Here is a 25926-nt window from a genome sequence, read left to right on the forward strand (position 1 = left end):
TTCACTTTTATTAAAGTATGTTTTCTGTTTTTCAGAAAAGAAAAATTGAAGTACTGATATTATGTTTCAGTGATATGTGTTAGCCTTATTAATCTAACAACCCAATAATTTTTGAAGGATGCAGTGAAAAATATTCCATTATCTTTCATTTTGTATTTATAAGACTAAAACTTGCATCCTAGATCTGCTTAAAACTCATGCTTATTCTTTTAAATAATTTATAGGCTAGAGAATGAAATGCTCTATAATCTATTTAAATAATCTCCTACTAATAGATTATAGATTAGTGATTATCTGCAGAAGGGTAAATAATGCAATACTTAATAGAGCAGAAGACAGCAACAAGAGTCTTTTATACCTGTCCAAGGCATATTGATCAGTCCTGGGTGTTCTTTGGAAAGAATGATGCTAAAGCTGAAACTTCAGTACTTTGGCCCCCTTAGGCGAAGAGTTGATTCATTGGAAAAGACTCTGATGCTGGGAGGGATTGAGGGCAGGAGGAGAAGGGGATGGCAGAGGATGAAATGGCTGGATGGCATCACCGACTCGATGGATGTGAGTTTGAGTGAACTCCGGGAGTTGGTGATGGACAGGAAGGCCTGGCGTGCTGCGATTCATGGGGTCGCAAAGAGTTGGACACGACTGAGCGACTGAACTGAACTGAACTGAAGGCATATTGTCACGTTGTGAAGTTTTAGTGAAGTATTTAATAGTTGATTTGGAGGGATTTGAAGAAAAGTGAGAAGAACTGAAATGAAATTATAAGATACAAAGGAAAATTGATTGAAAAAAAAAAGAAAAAAATTTGGTCTGGGACTCACTTCTCACTGCCCTGGAGAAGTTAATATTTGAGCCAATATATAATATTCCCCTCTCTTTTGATTTGTTTGTGTGTTACTCACTCTGAGGAATGAATTTGTCTCTGTGCTTCTGCCACTGTTTCTCTGACACTGAGATGTATTATAAGACTTTATTTTCAATTTTCCCTTACTTTAAACCTTTATATTTTTTTGAAGCCTTTCAGTATCTCTTTTTGTCTCCCTCTCTCTTTTTTTCTATTTCTGTCATTGATTTTCTTTGAACTTATCTCTATGTTTCATGGCTTACAGATAAATATGTACTGCAGATGTAAATTATTATTGCTGGATAGATTAATGTTGAGCCAATAAAATATCTTTCCACATTAATAAATGGATTATTTCAATTATTTTTCTCAATAGTCTTCCAATCCTTTCTGCATTTTGCACTCAATGATATTGATATTCAGAAATATTAAAGTAGCAGTCTAAAATTTTACTCAGTAGATGGAAAAACTGAGTTAGGTATAGCTGTTTTCTTGAAAAGATTACGTGATTTCTATGAGAGAAATTTAACTTTTATTTACTCAGATCCTGGTGTTCTGGGTATTTTTTAACCAGTGTAAAATATGTAGCTCACCATAGTATCAACTGTATTATTTTAATAATCACTCAAATACTGATATGCTTTCATTGTTAGAAACTTTTATTTTCAATAGGGTGCAATTATTTTCTTTTAGATTAAAATAATACATTTTTTGAATATATGTGTATTCACTTAAATGGCATTTTATAATAAATAATTTAAATTGTGTATCTGTACATTACCATTTTGGCAGCTCTTCCTTTCTTTTTCAGCCCAGTAATGTTAATTATTCTCATTCCTTGGTTTCTAAATTAAATGAAAATCAAGATACTTTCAATCCATCATATGAAACAGCACAATCTGGACCATTATTTAAAAGATTAAACAGGTAAGCAAAGATGTTGAAGGTAATAAAGAACCTGTAGCATTTGTTTCTTAAATTATTAATTTGCTTTTAACAGACACAACTATTTTTAGTTAGAGATATAAACAGACCTAAATATTACTGCCAGAATAAAAACACTATCAATAAAATATAGTATTTCATTAAATCACTTTTAAATAATTATTGTCAAATTGACCTTTAACTAATTTATTTAAAAAAATATTTGGGGCCAAGGTGTTTTGCACCTGTTTTATAATTTCCATGAATTACTAGTTTCCTTTACTGTGTCATATCGTATTAACTTCTTTTTCATATCTGGTAGTTGATCAGTGCCCTATTTTTATTTTCTAGATGTCTGTATATAAACCCTAGTTTTTTTTTTTTTTAATCCATTGAAATTGTCAAACCAGTTTGAATTATTTCTTGTTAATTGTGATGAGAAACCTTGACTATGCAATCCTATCCAAGTCTTCATATTAATAGATAGCACCACTATTCACTCAGTTGCTTAAGCCAAAATAAAAGTTGTCCTTGATTTCTTCCTTTTCTTTATCTCTCAATATACATTTCACCAACAAAGTATTGTCATTTCTGCATTCTAAGAAACCTTAATATTATTTACTTATGTTTTCATCTCTAATGGTTCCATCCCAGTCTAAGCAAACACTGCTTCTTGCCTGGAGAATTGTAAAAGCCACAAAACACTACTTTTTTCTCTTTGTTCTGAGATTTCTCAAAAACAACTTTATTAATGTATAATCAACATATAACAAACTGAACTTACCTAAAATGTGCACTTTGGTAAGTTTTGGCGTATTTTAAAAATAATGAACTTACTCATCGTCTCCTGTAGTTTCTTGGGCACCTTTGTAAATCCATTCTTCTGGTCATTTCACATCACTTACTCCCATCCCAAGGCAAACGTTGATGTGATTTCTGTTACTATCGATTAGTCTGTAAGTGGCATTATACAGTATGTTTTCCCATTTTTGGTTTTTTTTTTTTTTTCACTCAGCATAATTACTTTGAGATTCATCTTTGTTGTTTATTGTGTGTTCAGTAAATCCATTTCTTTTTATTGCTGAGTAGTTTTCCATTGTATGAATATAGCAAAATTTATTCATCTGTTGATAGACAGTTGGTTTTTTTCCTTCCAGTTTTGGCTATTCCAAAATGAAGCTACTATGAACATTGATGTTGAAATCTTATTTGAATATATGTTTTCATTTCTGTTGGGTAAATATCTACAGGGCTTCCCTCATAGCTCAGTTGGTGAAGAATCTGCCTGCAATGCAGGAGACCCAGGTTTGAGTCCTGGGTTGGGAAGATTCTGTGGAGAAGGAAATGACAACCAACTCCATATTCTTGCCTGGAGAATCCCATGGACCAAAGAGCCTGGCAGGCTACAGTCCATGGGGTCGCCCAAGAGTCAAACATGACTTAGCAACTAAACCACCACCAGATATCTACATATGGAATGGCTAGTGTATGTTTAACATTTTAAGAAACTGGCAGACTTGTTTCCCAAGTGATTTGTGTCATTTCTACATTCCCATCAGCAAAGAATGAGAGCTCCATTTGCAGTACATTCTTGACAACACTTGGTATGGTTAGTCTTTTAAAATTTATGCTATTTTAGTCAACATGTACTGGTATCTTATTGAGATTTTAATGATGTTGGCATCTTTTCATGTGCTTACTAATCATTTATGTATCTTTGGTGAAATGCTTAGCTTTTTCATTTTCTTAATGGTGTCTTCTTGACACCAACCTTTTTTTTTTTTTAACAAAGGTTTTAATTTTGATGAAATGCAATTGGTTAATTTTTTATTTATGAATCATGCATATGGTGTCAAAGCTAGTGAATCTTTGCCTGAGGCAAGGTTATGAAGATTTTCTGTTCTGTTTACTTCTGTCTTGTGGTTTTCAATATAACATTTTCCACTTTGAGTTAATTTTTTATGTATGGTGTGAGGAACATTAGGATATGGTGTGATGAAATAAGGAACTAATTTCATCATTTGCATTTATGGAAAGAAAAGAATATCTTTACCCCATTGAGTGCTTTGAGACGTTTGTTAAAAATTAATTGACAAAAGTATAAATTATTTTCCCCTGTAATCTCAGTTCCGTTCTATTGAAAAGTCATGTCTGTTTTTATGTTTGTCACACTGTCTCAACTACTAAAGCTTTACCGTAAGTTTTGAAATTGGGAATTGTATTAGTCCTCCAATTTATTCTTCTTTTTCAAAAATGTTTTAGCTTGTCTTAGTCCTTTGCATTGTCATATGAATTTTAGGATCAGCCTGTCCATTTCTGGGGAAAAGGAAGTTTAATTTGATTTTTATAGGGATTGTTTTGAATCTTTAGACCAATTTTGGGAAAATTTTAACATTTTAACAATAGTGGCTCTTCTAATCCATGAACATGAAATGTTTCTAGTCAATTTTTGTCATATGTATGTCATAAGAGCTTTATTCTTAATAGCCCCAAACTTGAACTAACCGAGATGTCCATTAAGAATAGAATATTACATGATATTCATATAATGGAATAGTACACAGAAATGAAAAAAGTGAGCTACTAATATATGTCATAGCAAGCAAGAATATGCATAAATCTCAACACAAAAAGAGAATCATTGTATAATTTAATTTATATGACATTCAGACAGCAAGCAGAATAGTGGTTACTTTTTGGAGGTGTGAACTTAGAGGGCACGAGAGAACTTTCCAGTGTACTTGAAGTGAGCTTTTCTTTCTCCTCAGCTTTATTGACCTATAATCTGATGAATAAAAATTGTATGTATTTAAGTTGTCTGCTCTGATGATTTAATAGGCATACACATATTCAAATGATTACCACAATCAAGCTAATTGACACATCGATCACCTCACATAGTTACCATTATTATATGTATGGTGAGACCATTTAAGATCTATTCTGTTAACAAATTTCAAGAGTAAATGTAGCATTAAGACTATAGTCACCGTGTTGTACAGATCCCCAGAGCTTATTCATCTTGTGACTGGAAATTTGTACACTTGGACCAATATCTCTCCATTTCCCCCACTCTCTCAGCCCCTAGCAACCATGATAGTACCCTCTGCCTTTTTTAATTTGGGATTCTACATTTAAGTGAGATCTTACAGTATCTGTGTCTGGTTATTTCACTTAGCGTAATATTCTCCCTGTTCATTCATGTTGTCATAAATAGGAGAATTTTTATTTTTAGGGATGAATAATATTCCATCTTACTTAACTTACATCCTTTTTTTTCTCAGTAATTACAATAGTTTTCTATGTAATGAAATTAATTACAGTAGCTTTCGATAAGCCTCATGTTTATATTGTTAAATAAGTATTTTATTCTTTTTATGCTGTTATGAATGGAATTATTTTCATTAAAAAAATTTTTTTGAGGTATAGTTGATTTACACTTGTTAATTTCTGCTGTATAGCAAAATGACACAGTTAAACATATATATTTCTTTTTCATATTCTTTTCTGCTATAGTTTATTACAGGTTATTGAATGTAGTTTCCTGTGCTATACAGTAGGACCTTGTTGTTTATCCATCCTATATGTAATAGCTTGCATCTACTAATCCAAAACTCCTAATCCTCCTCTCCCCCAAACCCCACTTGGCAACCACAAGTCTGTTCTCTATGTCCATGAGTCTGTTTCATAGATAGGTATGTTTGTGTCCTATTTTAGATTCTACATATAAATGATATCATATGGTATTTGTCTTCCTCTTTCTGACTGACTTTGCTTAGTGTGATAACATCTATGTCCATCCATGTTGCTGCAGATAGCGTTATTTCATTCTTTTTTATGGCTGAGTAATATTCCATCATATATATTTAATATATATCTTTTTATCCATTCCTCTGTCAGTGGACATTTAGGTTATGTCCATGTCTTGGATAGTGTAAATAGTACTGCTACAAATATAGAGGTGCATGTATCTTTTGAATTATAGTTTTATCTGGGTATATGCCCAGAAATGATATTGTTGGATAATATGGTAATTCTATTTTTAGCTTTTTAAGGAGCCCCTCCATACTGTTGTCCACAGTGCTGTACCAAATTACATTCCTTCCAGTAGCAAAGGAGGATTCCTTTTACTCCACACCCTCTCTAGCATTTATTTGTAGACATTTTAATGGTGGCCATTCTGACTGGTGTGAGGTCAGAAGTTTTGATTTGCATTTCTCGAATAGTTAGAGAAACTTTTCATGCACCTATTGGCTATACATATGTCTTCTTTGGAGAATTGTCTATTTAGGTCTTCTGCCCATTTTTGAATTGGGTTATTTATTTCTTTGTTACTGAATTATAAGAGCTGTTTCTCTATTTGGGAAATTAATCCCTTGTCAGTTGTATCATTTGCAAATATTTCCTCCCAGTCTATAGGTTATCTTTTCATTTTGCTTATGGTTTCTTTTGCTGTGCAAAAGCTTGCAAGTTTGATTAGATCCCATTTGTTTATCTTTTCTTTTATTTCTGTTGCCTTGGGAGACTGACCTAAGAAAATACTGGGTAGAATTTATGTCAAAGAATGTTTTGCCTGTGTTCTCTGCTAGACATTTTACAATGTCTTGTCTTATATTTAAGTCTTTAGGCCCTTTTGAGTTTATTTTTGTGTAATTTGGAAGGGTGTGCTCTTAATCTTAACTTCATTGATTTCTGTGTAGCTAACTTTCCCAGTACTACTTGCTGAAGAAACTGCCCTTTCCCCATTGTGTATTCTTACCTCCTTTGTCACAGATTAACTGTCTGTAGTTGCATGGGTTTATTTCTGGGCTGTCTACTCTGTTGTATTGATCCACATGTCTGTTTTTGTGACAGTCACATGCTGCTTTGATTTCTACAGCTGTGTAGTATTATCTGAAGTCTAGGAGAATTACGACTCCTGCTCTGTTCTTTTCCTCAGGATACTTTGGCAATTCTGGGTATTCTATAGTTCCATATAAGTTTTAGGATTATTCATTCTAGTTCTGTGAAAAAACATCATGGGTAATTTAATAAGGATCGCATTAAATCTGTAGATTGCTTTGGATAGTATGGCCATTGTAACAGTATGGATTCTTCCAACCCAAGAACATGGGATATCTTTCCATTTCTTTGAATTATCTTCAATTTCTACTGTTAATGTGTTGTAGTTTTCAGATATGTCTTTCACCTCCTTAGTGAGGTTTATTCCCAAGCATTTTTTGATGCAGTTTTGCAAGATAATGATTTTTTTCATGTTCCCTTTCTCTTATTTTATTGTTAATGTAAAGAAATGGAACCAATTTCTGTATATTAATCTTGTATCCTGCTACTTTGCTGAATTTATTAGTTATAATAATTTTTGTATGGAGTCTTTAGTGATTTCTATATATAATATTATGTCATCTTACCATCAAGTGGTAAATTGACAATTTTGCTACTTCCCTACCAGTTCAAATACCTTGTATTTCTTTTTCTTTTCTGATTGCTGTGGCTGGGACTCCCAATACTATGTTGAAGTGAAGTGATGAGAGTGGGTATCCTTTTTTGGTTCCAGATTTTAGCATAAAGGATTTTAGCCTTTCACCATTGAGTATTATATAACTATGAGTCAGACATAAATATTTTGTATTATGTTGAAATATATTCCCTCTCTACCCTTTCATAAGGGTTTCGGTCATGAATTGATGTTGAATTTTATCAATTTTTTTTTCTGTATCATGTGGTTTTTATCTTTTCTTTTGTTGATGTATCACATTGATTTGTGTATGTTGAACCATTCTTGTAATTGTGGGATGACTCCAACTTGGTAATCGTGTATGGTCTTTTTTATGTGTTGTTGGATTTGATTTTCTAAGGTTTTGTTGAGAATTTCTACATCTATGTTCATCAAAGATACTGGCCTGTAATTTTCTTGTTACTGAAAAAACAGTGGGTCAGCAGTGAAATCAAAGAAGAAACTTAGAAAATACCTTGAGGTTGGGTTCTCTGGTGGCTCAGTGTTAAAGAGTCTGCTTGTTAATGCAGGAGACACAGGTTTGATCCCTGGTCCAGGAAGATCCCACATGTCATGGAGCAGCTAAGCCCATGTGCCACAACTACTGAACCAGTAGTCTAGAGGCCAGGAACTGCAACTACTGAGCCTATATGCTTCAATATGGACTCAGTACTGAAGCCTGCATGCCCTAGAGCCTGTGCTCCACAACAAGAGAAGCCACCACAATGAGAAGCCCATGCCCACAATGAAGAGTAGCTCTGGCTCGCTGCAACTAGGGAAAAGCCTGCACAGCAATGAAGACCCAGCAAAGCCAAACATTAATTAATTAATTAAAAAATACCTTGAGGCAAATGACAAAACACAACCTTACAAAATTTATGGAATACAGCAAAAGGTGTTCTTAGAGGGCAGTTCATAGCAATACAGGCCTTCTTTAAGAAACAATAAAAATCTTAAACAACACAACCCACCACCTACAAAGAATTAGACAAAGAACAATACCATGTTCATGGATTGGAAGAATCAATATAGTAAAAATGAGTATACTACCCAAAGCAATTTATAGATTCAACGCAATCCCTATCAAGCTACCAACAGTATTCTTCACAGAGCTAGAACAAATAATTTCACAATTTGTATGGAAATACAAAAAACCTCGAATAGCCAAAGCGATCTTGAGAAAGAAGAATAGAACCGGAGGAATCAACCTACCTGACTTCAGGCTCTACTACAAAGCCACAGTTATCGAGACAGTATGGTACTGGCACAAAGACAGAAATATTGATCAATGGAATAAAATAGAAAGCCCAGAGATAAATCCACGCACATATGGACACCTTACCTTTGACAAAGGAGGCAAGAATATACAATGGATTAAAGACAATCTCTTTAACAAGTGGTGCTGGGAAATCTGGTCAACCACTTGTAAAAGAATGAAACTAGACCACTTTCTAACACCATACACAAAAATAAACTCAAAATGGATTAAAGATCTAAACGTAAGACCAGAAACTATAAAACTCCTAGAGGAGAACATAGGCAAAACACTCTCTGACATACATCACAGCAAGATCCTCTATGACCCACCTCCCAGAATATTGGAAATAAAATCAAAAATAAACAAATGAGACCTAATTAACCTTAAAAGCTTCTGCACATCAAAGGAAACTATTAGCAAGGTGAAAAGACAGCCTTCAGAATGGGAGAAAATAATAGCAAATGAAGCAACCGACAAACAACTAATCTCAAAAATATACAAGCAACTCCTACAGCTCAACTCCAGAAAAATAAACGACCCAATCAAAAAATGGGCCAAAGAACTAAATAGACATTTCTCCAAAGAAGACATACAGATGGCTAACAAACACATGAAAAGATGCTCAACATCACTCATTATCAGAGAAATGCAAATCAAAACCACTATGAGGTACCATTTCACACCAGTCAGAATGGCTGCGATCCAAAAGTCTACAAATAATAAATGCTGGAGAGGGTGTGGAGAAAAGGGAACCCTCTTACACTGTTGGTGGGAATGCAAAGTAGTACAGCCACTATGGAGAACAGTGTGGAGATTCCTTAAAAAACTGGAAATAGAACTGCCTTATGATCCAGCAATCCCACTGCTGGGCATACACACTGAGGAAACCAGAAGGGAAAGAGACACGTATACCCCAGTGTTCATCGCAGCACTGTTTATAATAGCCAGGACATGGAAGCAACCTAGATGTCCATCAGCAGATGAATGGATAAGAAAGCAGTGGTACATATACACAATGGAGTATTACTCAGCCATTAAAAAGAATACATTTGAATCAGTTCTAATGAGGTGGATGAAACTGGAGCCTATTATACAGAGTGAAGTAAGCCAGAAGGAAAAACATAAATACAGTATACTAATGCATATATATGGAATTTAGAAAGATGGTAACAATAACCCTGTGTACGAGACAGCAAAAGAGACACTGATGTATAGAACAGTCTTATGGACTCTGTGGGAGAGGGAGAGGGTGGGAAGATTTGGGAGAATGACATTGAAACATGTAAAATATCATGTAGGAAACGAGTTGCCAGTCCAGGTTCGATGCACGATGCTGGATGCTTGGGGCTAGTGCACTGGGATGACCCAGAGGGATGGTATGGGGAGGGAGGAGGGAGAAGGGTTCAGGATGGGGAACACATGTATACCTGTGGCGGATTCATTTTGATATTTGGCAAAACTAATACAATTATGTAAAATTTAAAAATAAAATAAAATTTAAAAAAAAGAAAAAAAAAAAGAATTAGACAAAGAACAAACAAAACCTAAAGTCAGCCAAAGGAAGCAGATAATGAAGATCAGAGGAAATAAAATAGAGATTAAAAACAGTAGAAAAACAATATAACCGAGTTACTTCATTGAAAAGGTAAACAAAGTTAACAAACCTTCGGCCAGGCTCACAAGGAAGAAAAGAGAGAAGACCCAAAAAAAGGAAAGTAAGAAATGAAAGGATAAATCATAATTGATACTGCAGAAGTACAAAAAAAATTAAGAAATTACTGTGAATAATTATTTGCCAACAAATTTGATAACCTAAAAGAAATGGACAATTTTCTAGAAACATACAGCTTGCCAAAACTGAGTAAAGAAGAAATAGATAAATTTAACTGGCCAATTGCTAGAAATAAAATAGAATCTGTAATAATAATAATAAACACCCCTACAAACATAAGTCCAGGACCAGATGGCTCCACAGGTGAATTCTACGAAACATACAGAGAAAAAATTATACCAATTGTTTTCAAACTCTTCCAAAAAATTGAAGAAGAAGGAATACTCCCAAAGACATTCTATGAAGCCACCATCAGTCTGATACTAAAACCAGACAAAGATACCACCAAGAAAGAAAATTACAGGCTAACATCCTTGCAATTATTCTATTTTCTTAAAATTGTTTTGTTTTATTGAAAAGGATCCTGATTGAGACATGTTTATGAAAAAAATAAAATCTGAACTGTTTCTTTACAAATCTTAAAATTTGAGACTGGAAAAGGTCAGTTTTCATTCCAATCCCAAAGAAAGGCAATGCCAAAGAATGCTCAAACTACCGCACAATTGCACTCATTACACTAATAGCACATTACACACTATCAAAGTAATGCTCAAAATTCTCCACGCCAGGCTTCAACAATATGTGAACCGGGAACTTCCAGATGTTCAAGCTGGATTTAGGAAAGACAGAGGAACCAGAGATCAAACTGCCAACATCTACTGGATCATCAAAAAAGCAAGAGAATTCCTGAAAAACATCTACTTCTGCTTTATTGACTATGCCAAACCCTTTGACTGTGTGGATCACAACAAACTGCAGAAAACTCCTAAAGAGTTGGGAATACCAGACCACCTGACCTTCCTCCTGAGAAATCTGTATGCAGGTCAAGAGGCAACAGTTAGAACTGAACTTGGAGCAAGAGACTGGTTCCAAATCTGGAAAGGAGTATGTCAAGGCTATATATTGTCACCCTGCTTATTATTCTATTCAGAGTACATCATGCGAAATGTCAGACTGAATGAAGCACAAGCTGGAGTCAAGATTGCCAGGAGAAATATCAATAACCTCAGATATGCAGATGACACCACCCATATGGCAGAAAGTGAAGAAGAACTAAAGAGCCTCTTGATGAAAGTGAAACAGAAGAGTGAAAAAACTGGCTTAAAACTCAACATCCTGAAAACAAAGATCATGGCATCTGGTCCTGTCACTTCATGGCAAATGGATGGGGAAACAGTGGAAACAGTGACAGACTTTATTTTCTTGGGCTCCAAAATCACTGCAGATGGTGACTGCAGCCTTGAAATTAAAAGATACTTGCTCCTTGGAAGAAAAGCTATGACCAAGCTAGATACATATTAAAAAGCAGAGATACTATTTTGCCAACAAAGGTCCATCTATTGAAACTATGGTTTATCCAGTTGTCATGTATGGATGTGAGAGTTGGACTATAAAGCTGAGCACTGAAGAATTGATGCTTTTGAACTGTGGTGCTGGAGAAGACTCTTGAGAGACCCTTGGACTGCAAGAAGATCCAACCAGTCTATCCTAAAGGATATCAGTCTTTCCAATAAATATTCAGGGTTTATTTTCTTTAGAACTGACTGGTTTAATCTCCTTACAGACCAAAGGACTCTCAAGAGTCCTCTCTAGCACCACAGTTCGAAAGCATCAATTCTTTGGCACTCAGCTTTGTTTATGGTTCACTTCTCACATTCATACATGACTACTGGAAAAACCATAACTTTCACTAAACTGACTTTTCTTGGCAAAGTGATGTCTCTGGCTTTTAATATACTGTCTAGATTTGTCATAGATTTTTTTCCAAGGAGCAAGCATCTTTTAATTCTGTGGTTGCAGTCACTATCTGCGTTGATTTTGGAGACCAGGAAAATGAAATCTGACGCTGTTTCTACTTTTTCTGTATCTATTTGCCATGAAGTGATAGGACTGGATGCCATGATCTTCATGTTTGAATGTTGACTTTTGAGCCAGCATTTCCACTTTCACCTTCATCAAGAGGCTCTTTAGTTCCTCTTTATTATCTGCCATTAAAGTGGTTTAATCTGCATATCTGAGATTGTTGATACTTCTCCAGGTAATCTTGATTCCAGCCTATGAGTCCCCCAGCCCAGCATGTCATGTGATGTACTACTATGCATGTAAGTTAAATAAGCAGGATGATAATATACAGCCTTGACATACTCCTTCCCAATTTTGAACCGGTTCGTTTTTCCATGTGCAGTTTTCCATGTCCATTGTTGCTTTCTGTCCTGCATACAGGTTTCTCAGGAGTCAGGTAAGATGGTGTCTGGTATCCCTATCACTTTATTAATTTTCCACATTTTGTTGTGATCCACACAGTCAAAGGCTTTACTGCAGTCAGTAAAGCAGATCCTTTTTTTTTCCAGTGCCACCTGGGAAGCCTCAAAAATGTGTAAATAGAGCTTCTATTATTGTTGCGTTACAGTGACTAGTTTGAGCATTCTTTGGCAAGGTCTTTCTTTGGGATTGGAATGAAAACTGACCTTTTCCAGTCCTATGGCCACTGCTGAGTTTTCCAAATTTGCTGGCATATTGAGTGCAGTGCTTTCACACCATCACCTTTTAGGATTTGAAATTGATCAACTGGAATTCCATCACCTCCACTAGCTTTGTTCATAGTGATGCTTCTTCCTAAGGTCCAGTTGACTTTGCATTCTAGAATGTCTGGTTGTAGGTGAGTGATCTCACACCATCGTGATTATCTGGGTCATGAAGATCTTTTTTGTATGGTTCTTCTGTGTGGGCTTCCCTGGTGGCTCAGACCGTCAAGTGTCTGCCTGCAATGCGGGAGACCCGGGCTCGATTCCTGGGTCGGGAAGATCCCCTGGAGAAGGAAATAGCAATCCACTCCATCACTCTTGCCTGGAAAATCCCATGGACGAAGGAGCCTGATAGTCTACAGTCCATGGGGTCGGAAAGAGTCAGACACGACTGAGCGACTTCACTTTACTTTCTTTGTATTCTTGCCACCTCTTCTTAATATCCTCTGCTTCTATTAGGTCCATACCATTTCTGTCCTTTATTGTGCCCGTCTTTGCATGAAATGTTCCCTGCTGCTGCTGCTTCTAAGTCGCTTCAGTCATGTCCGACTCTGTGCGACCCCGTAGACGGCAGCCCACCAGGCTCCCCCATCCCTGGGATTCTCCAGGCAAGAACTGTGGAGTGTGTTGCCATTTCCTTCTCCAGTGCATGAAAGTGAAAAGTGAAAACGAAGTCGTTCAGTCGTGTCTGACTCTAGGCGACCCCATGGACTGCAGCCAACCAGGCTCCTCGGTCCATGGGATTTTCCAGGCAAGAGTACTGGAGTGGGGTGCCATTGCCTTCTCCGGAAATGTTCCCTAGGTGTCTCTAATTTTCTTGAAGAGATCCCTAATCTTTCCCATTCTATTGTTTTCCTCTATTTCTTTGCATTGATCACTGAGGAAGGCTTTCTTATATCTCCTTGCTATTGTTTGGAACTCTGCATTCACATGGGTATATCTTTCCTTTTTTCTTTTTGCCTTTTGGTTCTCTGCTTTTTTCAGCTATTTGTAAGGCCTCCTCAGACAACCATTTTGCCTTTTTGTATATCTTTTTCTTGGGGTTGGTTTTGATCACTGCCTACTGTACACTGTCATAAACTTCTATCCATAGTTTTTCAGGCACTCTATCAGATCTATTCCCTTAATCTATTTGTCACTTCCACTGTATAATCGTAAGGGATTTGATTTAGGTCATATCTGAATGGTCTAGTGGTTTTCCATAGTTTCTTCCATTTCAGCCTAAATTTTACAATAAGGAGTTCATGATCTGAGCCACAGTCAGCTCCCGGTCTTGTTTTTGCTGACTGTTTATAGAGTTTCTCCATCTTTGGCTGCAAAGAATATAATCAATATGATTTTGGTGTTGACCATCTCGTGATGTCCATGTGTGGAGTCATCTTGTGTTGTTGGAAAAGGGTGCTTGCTCTTTGTTGGCAAACAGTGCGTTTTCTTGGCAAAACTGTTAGCCTTTGCCCTGCTTCATTTTGTACTCCAAGGCCAAATTTGCCTATTGTTCCAGGTATCTCTTGCCTTCCTACTTTTGCATTCCAGTCCCCTATAATGAAAAGGACATCTTTTGGGTGTAAGTTCCAGAAGGTCTTATAAGTCTTCATAGACCAGTTCAACTTCAGCTTCTTCAGCATTACTGGTTGGGGCATAGATTTGGATTACTATAATATTGAATGGTTTGCCTTGGAAACAAAGAGAGATCATTCTGCCATTTTTGAGATTGCACCTATGTATTGCATTTTGGACTCTCTTGTTGGCTATGAGGGCTACTCCATTTCTTCTTGCTTACAGTAGTAGATATAATGGTCATCCGAGTTAAATTTGCCCATTCCAGTCCATTTTAGTTCACTGATTCCTAAAATGTTGATGTTCACTCTTTCCTTTTCCTGTTTGATCACTTTCAGTTTACCTTGATTCATGGACCTAAAAAGCAGAGGCATTACTTTGCCAACAAAGGCCCATCTAGTTAAAGCTGTGGTTTTTCTAGTAGTCATGTATGGATATGAGAGTTGGACTGTGAAGAAAGCTGAGCGCCAAAGAATTGATGCTTTTGAACTGTGGTGTTGGAGAAGACTCTTGAGAGTCCCTTGGACTGCAAGGAGATGAAACCAGTCAATCCTAAAGGAAATCGATCCTGAATATTCATTGGAAGGGCTGATGCTGAAGCTGAAACTCCCAATACTTTGGCCACCTGATGTGAAGAATGGACTCATTTGGAAAGACCCTGATGCTGGTAAAGATTGAAGGCAGGAGGAGAAGAGGATCACAGAGGATGAAATTGTTGGATGGCATCACCGACTCGATGGACATGAGTTTGAATAAGCTCTGGGATTTGGCGATGGACAGGGAAGCCTGGTGTCCTGCAGTCCATGGGGTCGCAAAGAGTTGGACGCAACTCAGCAACTGAACTGAACTGACAGTGGCTAGAGAACTGAAAGGGCCTAGAAACCTTCTCATGGAAGAAGAAATTATCCAGAACTGGGTATTTTAAATTTGAGTCTAAATGATAATGACTGAAGTTTAGTCTAAATCATCTCTAAATACGGGATGCAAAAGAGGCATAAGATCAATTTTGTCCGGGGTTCTTCTATAGATAACTCTGCAGAAATTAGAGAAATGTTAAAAAGTACATTCCTGGTCAATATTTAAGAGAAATTGTGAAAATCAAAGGAGACAGAACTGACAAGGTGATGACTCCCCTTCATCTGGCTTACTCAACTAGAGACAGTTTAGCAGGGATGTATTTTGTTTGCAAATATAGATTTTAAAAGAAATTTTAAAAAATACAGATATTATACCTTGTGTCAAACTTATTTTGAAAAGTAGATCTCTTATTTATTAGTCATGAGACTGTAGCTAACTTATTTATATCTTTTGTCATTTCGTCTACCTCATCTAGACTAGCGATAGCATCTTTCCTTCAGGGTTATATGGAAAAATCAATGTGATGATATATTGAAATCGCCCATGTTCCATAAATGCACTAAATCAGCTGCTAATAATTATTTAAAATTTTTATGGAAGGCTTCCAAAATTATTCACAGATAGATTTTAAAAAGCAAGAATATCACTTCAAGAAAATGAAACAACTTACATGTTTAAAATATAAAGGGGGACTTACCTTTGTAGTCCAGTGTTCAAGACTCCATGCTTCCAACGATGTTTATGATTTCCTTTTTCTACTTACTTTGGATTTAGTTTGCTCTTCTTTTTTTCTATTTTCTTAAGATGTAAGTTTAACTTAGTAATTTGGTATCTTTCTTTTAACATAGATATTTACAGCTGAAAAGCCATGCTCAGAGGTCAGTCAATGATGAGTTGGAGGTTGTTTTTAAACACCTTGAGTATAAGACCTCACGTTCGGTCAGGGATGAGTGCCATTTTTCAAAGACATTTGAGTGGCATTGTTTCCAACTAGAAGTTTGCTAAATATCTAAATATCTGTGTATATAATATGTATTTTTCTCTGTTTTTAAGTTTTTTTTTTATTACAGATTCTCTACTACAAATTTTCTACTATAGATTTCTCTCCATTAGGATTAGAATGTTTGTTTTCTATTTCTTGTGTTTGGGATGTGTTAAGTTTCTTGGATTTGTGGACTTATTGTTTTAACCAAATTTGAAAAAAATTCAGTCATTAATTTTTCAAATATTTTTTCTGATACTTCTCCCCTCTTCTTTGGGAATCTAAATAATATATAAAGTTGTCCAACTGAAGTTGTTAAACAGTTTACTGATGCTCTATTTATTTAAAATTTTTTTCCTTTCCTTTCATTTTATATAGATTTTATTAGAACTTCAAATTTACTAATTGTATCTTCTTTGGTATCCAATACCAGTAAATCTATTCAGTGCATTTTTCATCTCTAGAAGTTTGATTTAACTGCTCTGTTTATTTTCCAGATGTCTATTCAACATGCTTAATCTTTTGTCTAGCTTCTTGAAATAAGGAATATAGTTAGAATAAATCTTTTAGTGTCCTTGTGTATAAAGTTAAAGTATATCATTTTGTGTCATTTCTTAGTCTGTTTCTAACAACTGATTTCCCTCCTTATTAGAGACAGCAACTTTCTGCTTCTTTGCAGTCCTGATAATTTTGTTTAGATTCTACACCTTGTAAATCATCTTTTTGGTTTCTGGAAGTCTCATATTCCTATAGATCATCCTAAGCTTTGTTTTGGGATACAGTTTAGTTACTTGGAAGTAACACGATTATTTTGAAACTTGCATTAGAATTTGTTAAGCAGCACCAGGTACACCTTCATTCAGTCTGTGGCTATTTTGCCCTCTGCTGAGGCAATACTCTTCTGAGTCTTCTCTAGTTTTCTTTGGATTACAAAATTTTCCACTCTGGTTGATGGAAACACAAAATGTTCCCATCTTTGAGTTCCTGAAATTGTTCCATCTTCTCATGTTGGATTTCTTTTCCCAGTCTTGAGTAATTGCTTCATATGCATTTGCTGGTGAGTACTTGGTTAAAAATTTGATAACTCTCTGTAGATCTCCAGAGTTTGCTTTTTGGAAACATCCTCCTTCATGGTACTCTGCCTTGTGAATTCTGTTTTCTGTGGTCTCCCTGAACCCTCAGCTCTGTTTCCTCAAGAAGGGAATTCTTAGGACTCTGACTAGGTTTCTCCAAGTATTCTGTGGCATGGATACAGACAGTCTCAAGGCAGTAAACTAGGGGCAGTTATGGGGTTCATTTAATTTGCATTCTCTCTCTCAGGAATCATTATCCTGTTATACCTAATGGCCAATGTCTGAAAATCATTGTCTCATGTATTTTGTCTAGTTTTTGAATTGTGTCAGTTGGGAGGGTTAATCTGGTCTCTTTTACTTCATGTGGTCAGTCAAAAGTCCTGAAATTCATATCTTCCCAGCAATCAGACTGATATTTTCCAAGGCAGAAAGTAGTCGATTTTGTTTTTGTACTTAGAATCTTAAAGTATTTCTTATTACTCTTTTCAGAAATAAAGCTCTGCATGATTTTTGGCCCTTTTGTGCTTAAACCTTAACTCATAAATTTTCTTTTACTGATTATAATCTGGTCTTATTCCTCCTCTTTTCATTTCTCAAACATGCTGTAGATTTTGCATTTGTGCTTATTAGTCCATCCCCCAGAGGTGTATTTACTCCTTTCTTCACATGTGTAACCATTCTGTACCTTTAGCTTACTTATCATTTCCTTATTAGGGACTTTCCTGATAAAACTATCTGAAATAGGACCTCCAACATGTTATTCCATCATGTGATCCTGTAGCATGTCTAAAGGAGCTGTTAGTATCTTTTTATTTGTTTAATTTTTCCATTCATTGTACTTAATAATTGTTAATTATTTATTTGTTTAATATATTTTTTCACTAGAATGTAAACTCTACTGTCTCCTTACTACATAGTAGGCATACATTGGGCACTAGTGGTAAAGAAGTCCCTGCCAATGCAGGAGACAAGAGATGTGACTTCGATCCCTGAGTCAGGAAGATCCCCTGGAAGAGGGCATGGCAACCCTGGAGAATCCCAGGGATGGAAAAGTCTGGTGGGCTATGGTCCATCAGGTCACAAAGAGTTGGACACAACTGAAGCAACTTAGAAACAGCAGGCTTATATTAAATACCTGTTGAATACTGTTTATTCAGATAATAACTTTATCCCTATTTTGGTATATAATTTTGATAAATTTTATATTTATCTCTAGGAAAAATAAATTGTTAAGGAAACTGTATTGATTTGTCTTAATATGTCTTTTATATGTTTACCATCATTTCTCTCTTCCATTTGCATAAGTAACAATTCTTCCCAACATTCGGTCCCCAATTCAAATGCCACCTGCCTGATTTATCTCAATCAAAATAATTTCTTCTCTCTATGTACTGTGGTAATAATTGGCTATAGGATAGCCCTTTTCACTTTCTAAATTTTTTTTTTTTGCATCTTCTAGTCTATTTCATGTGAACAACAACTGTTTACTATACACTTTTCTATTGCCTGCATTTTTGCAAATTTTTTTTGTGTTTAATTTTTTATTTAGTTGATTTAAAATATTATTATATCATAGAAACAGTACATGTACCTTTTAAGAAAAATAAATACAGACAACCAAAAATAAATTTTTTAAAAATCACAATTTCACTCCCTATAGATTACTACTGTAAATACCTTATTTTTTTAATTTATTTTAATTGGAGTCTAATTACTTTACAATATTGTAGTGGGTTTTGCCATACATTGACATGAATCAGCCATGGATTTACATGTGTTCCCCATGCTGAACCCCCCTCCCTGCTCCCTCCCCATCCCATCCCTCTGGGTCATCCCAGTGCACCAGCCCTGAGCACCCTGTCTCATGCATTGAACCTGGACTGGGGATCTGTTTCACATATGCTAATATACATGTTTTAATGCTATTCTCTCAGATCATCCCACTTTCGCCTTCTCCCACAGAATCCAAAAGACTGTTCCATACATCTGTGTCTCTTTTGCTGTCTCGCATATAGGGTTATCAGTACCATCTTTCTAAATTTCATATATATGTATTAGTATATTGTATATGTTACTGTATATGTTACTGTATCGGTGTTTTTCTTTCTGACTTACTTCACTCTGTATAATAGGCTCCAGTTTCATCTACCTCATTAGAATTGATTCAAATGTGTTCTTTTTAATGGCTGAGTAATATTCCATTGTGTATATGTACCACAACTTTCTTATCCATTCGTCTGCTGATGCACATCTAGGTTGCGCCCGTGTCCTGGCTATTATAAACAGTGTTGTGATGAACATTGGCTACACATGTCTCTTTCAATTCTGGCACATTTTTGCAAATGTTTAGAATGATTATTTACATTTGTAGTATGCTTTCTAACTTATGCAGTGCTTTTAAATTTATTTTCTCGTTTAGAGTAACAGAATTTTCTCTGGTGTTGATAGTGTATATTATTGCATACTATAGGTTATGTCTTTTGGTATAACAGAATAACATTCAGTTCAGTTCAGTTCAGTTTGCTCAGTCGTGTCCGACTCTTTGCAACCCCATGAATCGCAGCACGCCAGGCTTCCCTGTCCATCACCAACTCCCGGAGTTCACTCAGACTCATGTCCATCGAGTCAGTGATGCCATCCAACCATCTCATCCTCTGTCATCCCCTTCTCCTCCTGCCCCCAATCCCTCCCAGCATCACGTCTTTTCCAATGAGTCAACTCTTCTCATGAGGTGGCCAAAGTACTGGAGTTTCAGCTTTAGCATCATTCCTTCCAAAGAAATCCCAGGGCTGATCTCCTTCAGAATGGACTGGTTGGATCTCCTTGCAGTCCAAGGGACTCTCAAGAGTCTTCTCCAATACCACAGTTCAAAAGCATCAATTCTTCAGCGCTCAGCTTTCATCACAGTCCAACTCTCACATCCATGCATGACCACAGGAAAAACCATAGCCTTGACTAGATGAACCTTTGTTGGCAAAGTCATGTCTCTGCTTTTGAATATGCTATCTAGATTGATCATAACTTTCCTTCCAAGGAGTAAGCGTCTTTTAATTTCATGGCTGCAGTGATTTCATTATTCTACCCCAAATACCAGTAAGACCCATATTGAGAAGTAATGCAGGATCATGACCTGTGAGCATTCATGGACAAAACATCTCTCTCTCCTTAGTACCTTAATACTGAAATATTTTATCTCTCTGTCCACAATACATGACATACTCACTGCCTAGAACAGAGTAGTGCATTAATTAAAAATAAAATTGGAACTCAATCATAGTTTTAGTTGGTATCTCTAAACTCTGGGGAAAAAACCAATACTATGTAAATTTGTAGCTACTAAAGGCAACAAAATTCAGAATATCTTGATTTCCAGTTACTTTCCATGATAGTTTTGATCCTTTTATATAAATTGGACATAGTTTAGAATTATGATTTCTGCATTAGAAGGGAATTTGCAAGGTACTTAGACCTTTTTTTCTAATTCATCTTTTCTCTTGGATTTATTATCAATACTTATGTATACATTTGTATGTATATTGCTCTTCCTTGGAAACTTGAGAGAGATTTTGATAGGTTGAGGTCCTTGTTAGACTGAGAAATATCTTATAGAATGTTCTAATAACAATTTTATTTGACATTTTAACACTAGGGATAATTTTCTTCCTTGCATAGTCTTCAAAATATCTTTATTTAAATGAAGCAGCATTTATGTTCAGAGTTTGTCTAGGTTATTCCATAGACATTATTATGGGATTAGTCATCTTTTGTTAATATAATGCAAGTTGAACTAAATACTAGTATTTCATGTTGAAGTACAAAATTAAGTGTAGATTATTTTTATACTCACTAAGATACTAGGATAGCATATTAAACAAATCTCCACTCAAGGCAATATCATTTATTTAAATTAAAAAAATGTAAACATGGCCTGCTTAAATGTTAATAACTACTCAATATGTTCCGTTAGAATTTAGCTTCAGGTGTTTCTGAATGAGAATGCCCTGCTCTTTTCTTGCTAAATATGTTTTTGTTTATCCTAAAGTCCAGGAAATAGAAAATTCCTTACAAGGACACCTACTGTAGTTGTAGGTGAAGATTGTGGAAGCATGGATGAGAGAAGACAGTCACACTTTATTACTGAAAATAACTCATTACAACATATTTGGAAAGAAAATAGAAAAAAGTTTTCAAATGAAGATATGAACCAGCAAACCTCCAGCCTTCTATCAGATAACTGTGACTCTTTTATTAGTGAAAATATGATCAATTTATTAAACATAGACCAACAGAAGATAAAGGAAACCTTTGACAAGTATGGTTATGATAATACACGAGATACGTATGCGGTCATTGATTCTGATAAAAACCATTTCACGGATAGCCACATTAAAAGTATTTTTACAGATCTAGAGTTGGGTTTTAGTAATTCTACTTTTAAAATATCAAGTCATTCAGAAAAGTGTCAGCCAAACAAGATTTGCCAGAAAGAGTACAAGAATAATGAAAGAAATAATTTTAGTACATCTTTTGAGAAAGATTTTTATTCAGCCAGCTCTAATGAAAAAGGTTGGTGTTATATATGAAAATGTAATTATCTGTTGGATTTTTTTTTGTTTTTAGTTTTAATGAATATATGTGTGTGTATGTGTGTGTGTTTGGAGGAATCTGAAATTAAAAATAGGATGACATTATATGACATTGTGAACCAGTGCCATCCCTTCATATGTGTCATACTAAAGTTTTATTTCAATGCATACTTTTATTTTAAAGGAAAATTTGAAAATGATTACCAAGAGAAGATATACCAGGAAAAAACACAGAAATACCAAATGAATCATATGTAAGTTTTTAGAAGAATCTGAAGAATGCCAGTTGTTGTCTAAAATAACGCACTTTGAAGGATACAAAGTGAAGTAGACATATTGCTGTCTTAGGGTGGGCAGACTGGACTCAGAAATCAATTGTCAGGGACTTCCCTGGTGGTCCAGTGGCTAAGATTCAATGCTCCCAATGCAGGAGGTCCGGATTCAATTCCTCCTCAGGGAACTAGATCCCACATACAACAACTAAGAGTTTGCTTGCTGCAACTAAAGACCTGGTGCAGCCAAATAAATATTTTTTAAAAAATCAGTTGTCAGAACCTTGATAATATCACCCTAGTTGATAATTTGGTCCTCATATTAACCAGTGCAAAAATATCTAAGTTGTAGTGTTCAGTCGCTCATTCGTGTCTCAACTCTTTGTGACCCCATGGACTGCAGCCCTCCAGGCTTCCCTGTCCGTCACCAACTCCCAGAGCTTACTCAGACTCCTGTCCATCGAGTCAGTGGTGCCATCCAACCATCTCATTCTCTGTCATCCCCTTCTCCTCCTGCCTTCAATCTTTACCAGCATCAGGGTCTTGTCTAGTGAGTCAGTTCTTCACATCATGTGGCCAAAGAATTGGAGTTTCAGCATCAGTCCTACCAATGAATATTCAGGACTGATTTCCTTTAGGATAGACTGGTTGGATCTCCTCCTGGTGTTAGTTGTGTTGGTTAACTCCTCGTAGCGTTAGTTGATTTGAAAAAACTGATTGATGTGTTCAGCAAGTTTATTTACCCTCCATAATGTCAATTTATTAATTTATAATAAGAAATAGAAGGATGACATATATAGGAATGCTGACTGGCGTGAGAAGCATATTTTCTACATTTTGGCAGCTCTCCATGGGAAATTTGCTTGGTTAATATAGACTCAGAATTGAGGGAGTTATAGAAGTCAAAGGTTAATAGCATAAACAAGCATATCAACAATTTATAGGACTGATATTATACATAATTAAAGAAAACGGTTCAGAATAAACAACTTTCTTGGAAATAGTTATGATTTATTTATTTATTATTTATTTTCAGTCTTGGTAATTGAAAATCATGAATTAGAATAGATTTTTATTTTGAGAATACTTTCTTAAGAAATATGTAAAATATCTATTAGTACAAAGAATATTAGATGCCATTTTTATGGGACTGGCACTAAATTAATTAAAAAAGAGATTCACCATTTATTTAACAAAATCAGCTTAGGTTCTTCATTGTAAAAACTTCCAAATATTCAATCTCATGAATGAGAAATAGAATGTTAAAACTTGAATTTTAAAATATACTTTATGAAGATGATTTAGAATATGGCTCCCAACCCTATATGCAGATACTTATCACTTGAGGGTGTTTTTAAAATAGAAAATATCAAGTTTGGCCTACATATAGACTCCTTAAGATAGAGCTTGTGAATCCTTATTTTTAAAAACTTCCCTTATAATCTAGAGAAGGAAATGGCAACCCACTCCACTATTCTTGCCTGGAGAATCCCATTGACAGAACAGCCTAGCAGGCTACAGTCCATGGGGTCGCAAAGAGTTGGACACGACTGAGTGACTTCACTTTCCCTTATAATTCTGACCTTTAATCAACTTTGGGTGTCATAATTTAGAACAGTAATTTCAGAGGGATTAAAGCACATTCTAATACTGTCTTATTTATAACCCTTAGAGATAATATCCCTTTGGAAGAATTGCATTCTGGGCAATCATGGGACTTTGGAGTTGGTGAGGTAAAGTACAGTCTTACATTTTCTTTCCAGTTACGTGAGTTGTATTATCATGTCATATCTTAGTATTTGAAATTAATTTTGGTTAGCTCTTTCTGAAAAATTTCTGTTTAGGGTAACCTTTATGCATTTTTTTTTTTTTACTTTGGGAAAATTATTGCTTGGATCTAGAAATAAAATTAACAACATTTTAGAAACTGTAATGTGCCTTATTTCAAACCAATATAGATGAATTTGAAGTTCTTTCTGTAAGTCCTATAAAATTTATTCCAGGATGAAATTTCTTTACAGGTTTAAATGTGCTACAGGTGAATATAGTTATATATTTAAGAATACTGAAACTTATATAAACATTGGTTACTTAAGTCATAATACCTGCTCATTAAAAGGGTGTATGAATCATTCATTCACGAAAGAATACACGTTCTATTCAAGAGTGCATGGAACATTCTCTAGGATAGACCATATACTAAGACATGAAACCAGCCTCAATAAATGTAACAGGATAGTAATTATTAATATTCCAAACATCTTTTCATGACACAACATTACAAATAGAGAAATCACAGAAAGAATGATGAGAAAACATGATTACATTTAGACTGAAACATGTGCTTTATATAATACAGGGAGTCCAGCCTGGTGCTCTGTGATGACCTAGAGGGATGGGATGAGGGAGTGAGTGGGAGGAAAACTCTTGTGGGGGGCGGGTGGCATGGCTGATTTACATGATTGCACTAAAGAAATTAACATAAAATTGTAAAGCAACTATCCTTCAATTAAAATTTTTTTTAAATGTGCTACTAAAGAACCAATGAGCTGATGGTGAAATCAAAAAGAAAATAAGAAATTAGCTTGACATAAATGACAATGAAAAAATAACCTCCAGAGCTTCTACTGTAGCAGCTTGGGACCAGACCCTGCCCCTGACATGGCAGTGATGGCCACTGAGCTGAGAGGAAGTCCTGCTTCAGAGAGGAAGTCCAGGCACTAGAACCCTGAGCAGGCTCTAGTGCTTCTGTCTTTAGCACCACCCCCTTCCAAGGTGATCACTACCAGCACAACCTGAAGAAAGACATGCCTAGAATCCACATCAAATCCAGTCATCCCACCAAAGACATTGGGCACACGCAGTCTGCATACGGATGCTCCCACATAAGAAATACCCCTTCAAGACCACACTAGGCAAATATTTCACCTAAATTCATAGAGGCATAGAAAGTTAAATACAAAGGCAGAGAAACTATTCTCAATTGGAAGAGCAAGAGAAAGCCTCTGAAAAACTAATGAAACAAACAGTTTACCAGATAAATAATTCAAAACACCAGTAATAAAACTGTTAACTGAATTAGGGAAAATAATCCACCTAAACATTGGTCACTTTAACAAGGATCTAGAAAATATTAAAAAATGCAATACAAAAAGATAATTCAGTATCTGAGATTAGAAAAAACAGACTAGAAGGAATGAATAGCAGACTAAATGATGGAGAATGCATAAATGATCTGGAATTTAGTATAATGGAAATCACTAAATCAGAACAACAGAAAGACAAATGAAGAAAAATGAATGTAATCTATGAGATCTCTAGTATAACGTTAAGGGTGTCAACATTCACATCATAGGGCTGCCAGGAGAGGAGAGAGAGTAGGTTAATAAAAATGTATATGAAGATACTATGGCTGAAAAATCCCCAAAACTAAAGAAGGAAATAGATGTTCAGGGACAGGAAGCAAAGAGGGTTCCAAATAAGATGAACTCAAACAGACCCATAGTAAGACATATAATTAAAATGTCAGTTCTAAGAGGGAAATTTACAGCAATACAGGACTTCATCAAGAAGCAAGAAAAATTTCAAAAAGAAACCAAAACCTACCACCTAAAACAATGTTCAAACTACCATACAGTTGCATTCATGTCACATACTAGCAAAGTAATGCTCAAAATCCTTCAAGCTAGGCTTCAGCAGTAGGTGAACTTAGAACTTCCAGT

The 25926-nt window shown here is 35.5% G+C and overlaps 1 protein-coding gene across 1 annotated transcript in view; it reads left to right on the top strand.

Annotated features, from left to right (window-relative positions):
* The window catches only part of C5H12orf40 (chromosome 5 C12orf40 homolog), a 40305-nt gene extending 15358 nt beyond the window's left edge, over nt 1-24947 (top strand). Inside the window, 5 exon segments of the mRNA XM_027543474.1 lie at nt 1656-1771; nt 21389-21912; nt 22117-22186; nt 23877-23932; nt 24892-24947. Of these exon segments, the coding sequence (XP_027399275.1) occupies nt 1656-1771; nt 21389-21912; nt 22117-22186; nt 23877-23932; nt 24892-24947 (822 nt within the window).
* The last annotated feature ends 979 nt before the right edge of the window (nt 24948-25926 follow it).

Source organism: Bos indicus x Bos taurus, chromosome 5 (assembly GCF_003369695.1).
Source record: "Bos indicus x Bos taurus breed Angus x Brahman F1 hybrid chromosome 5, Bos_hybrid_MaternalHap_v2.0, whole genome shotgun sequence".
Lineage (NCBI taxonomy): Eukaryota > Metazoa > Chordata > Mammalia > Artiodactyla > Bovidae > Bos > Bos indicus x Bos taurus.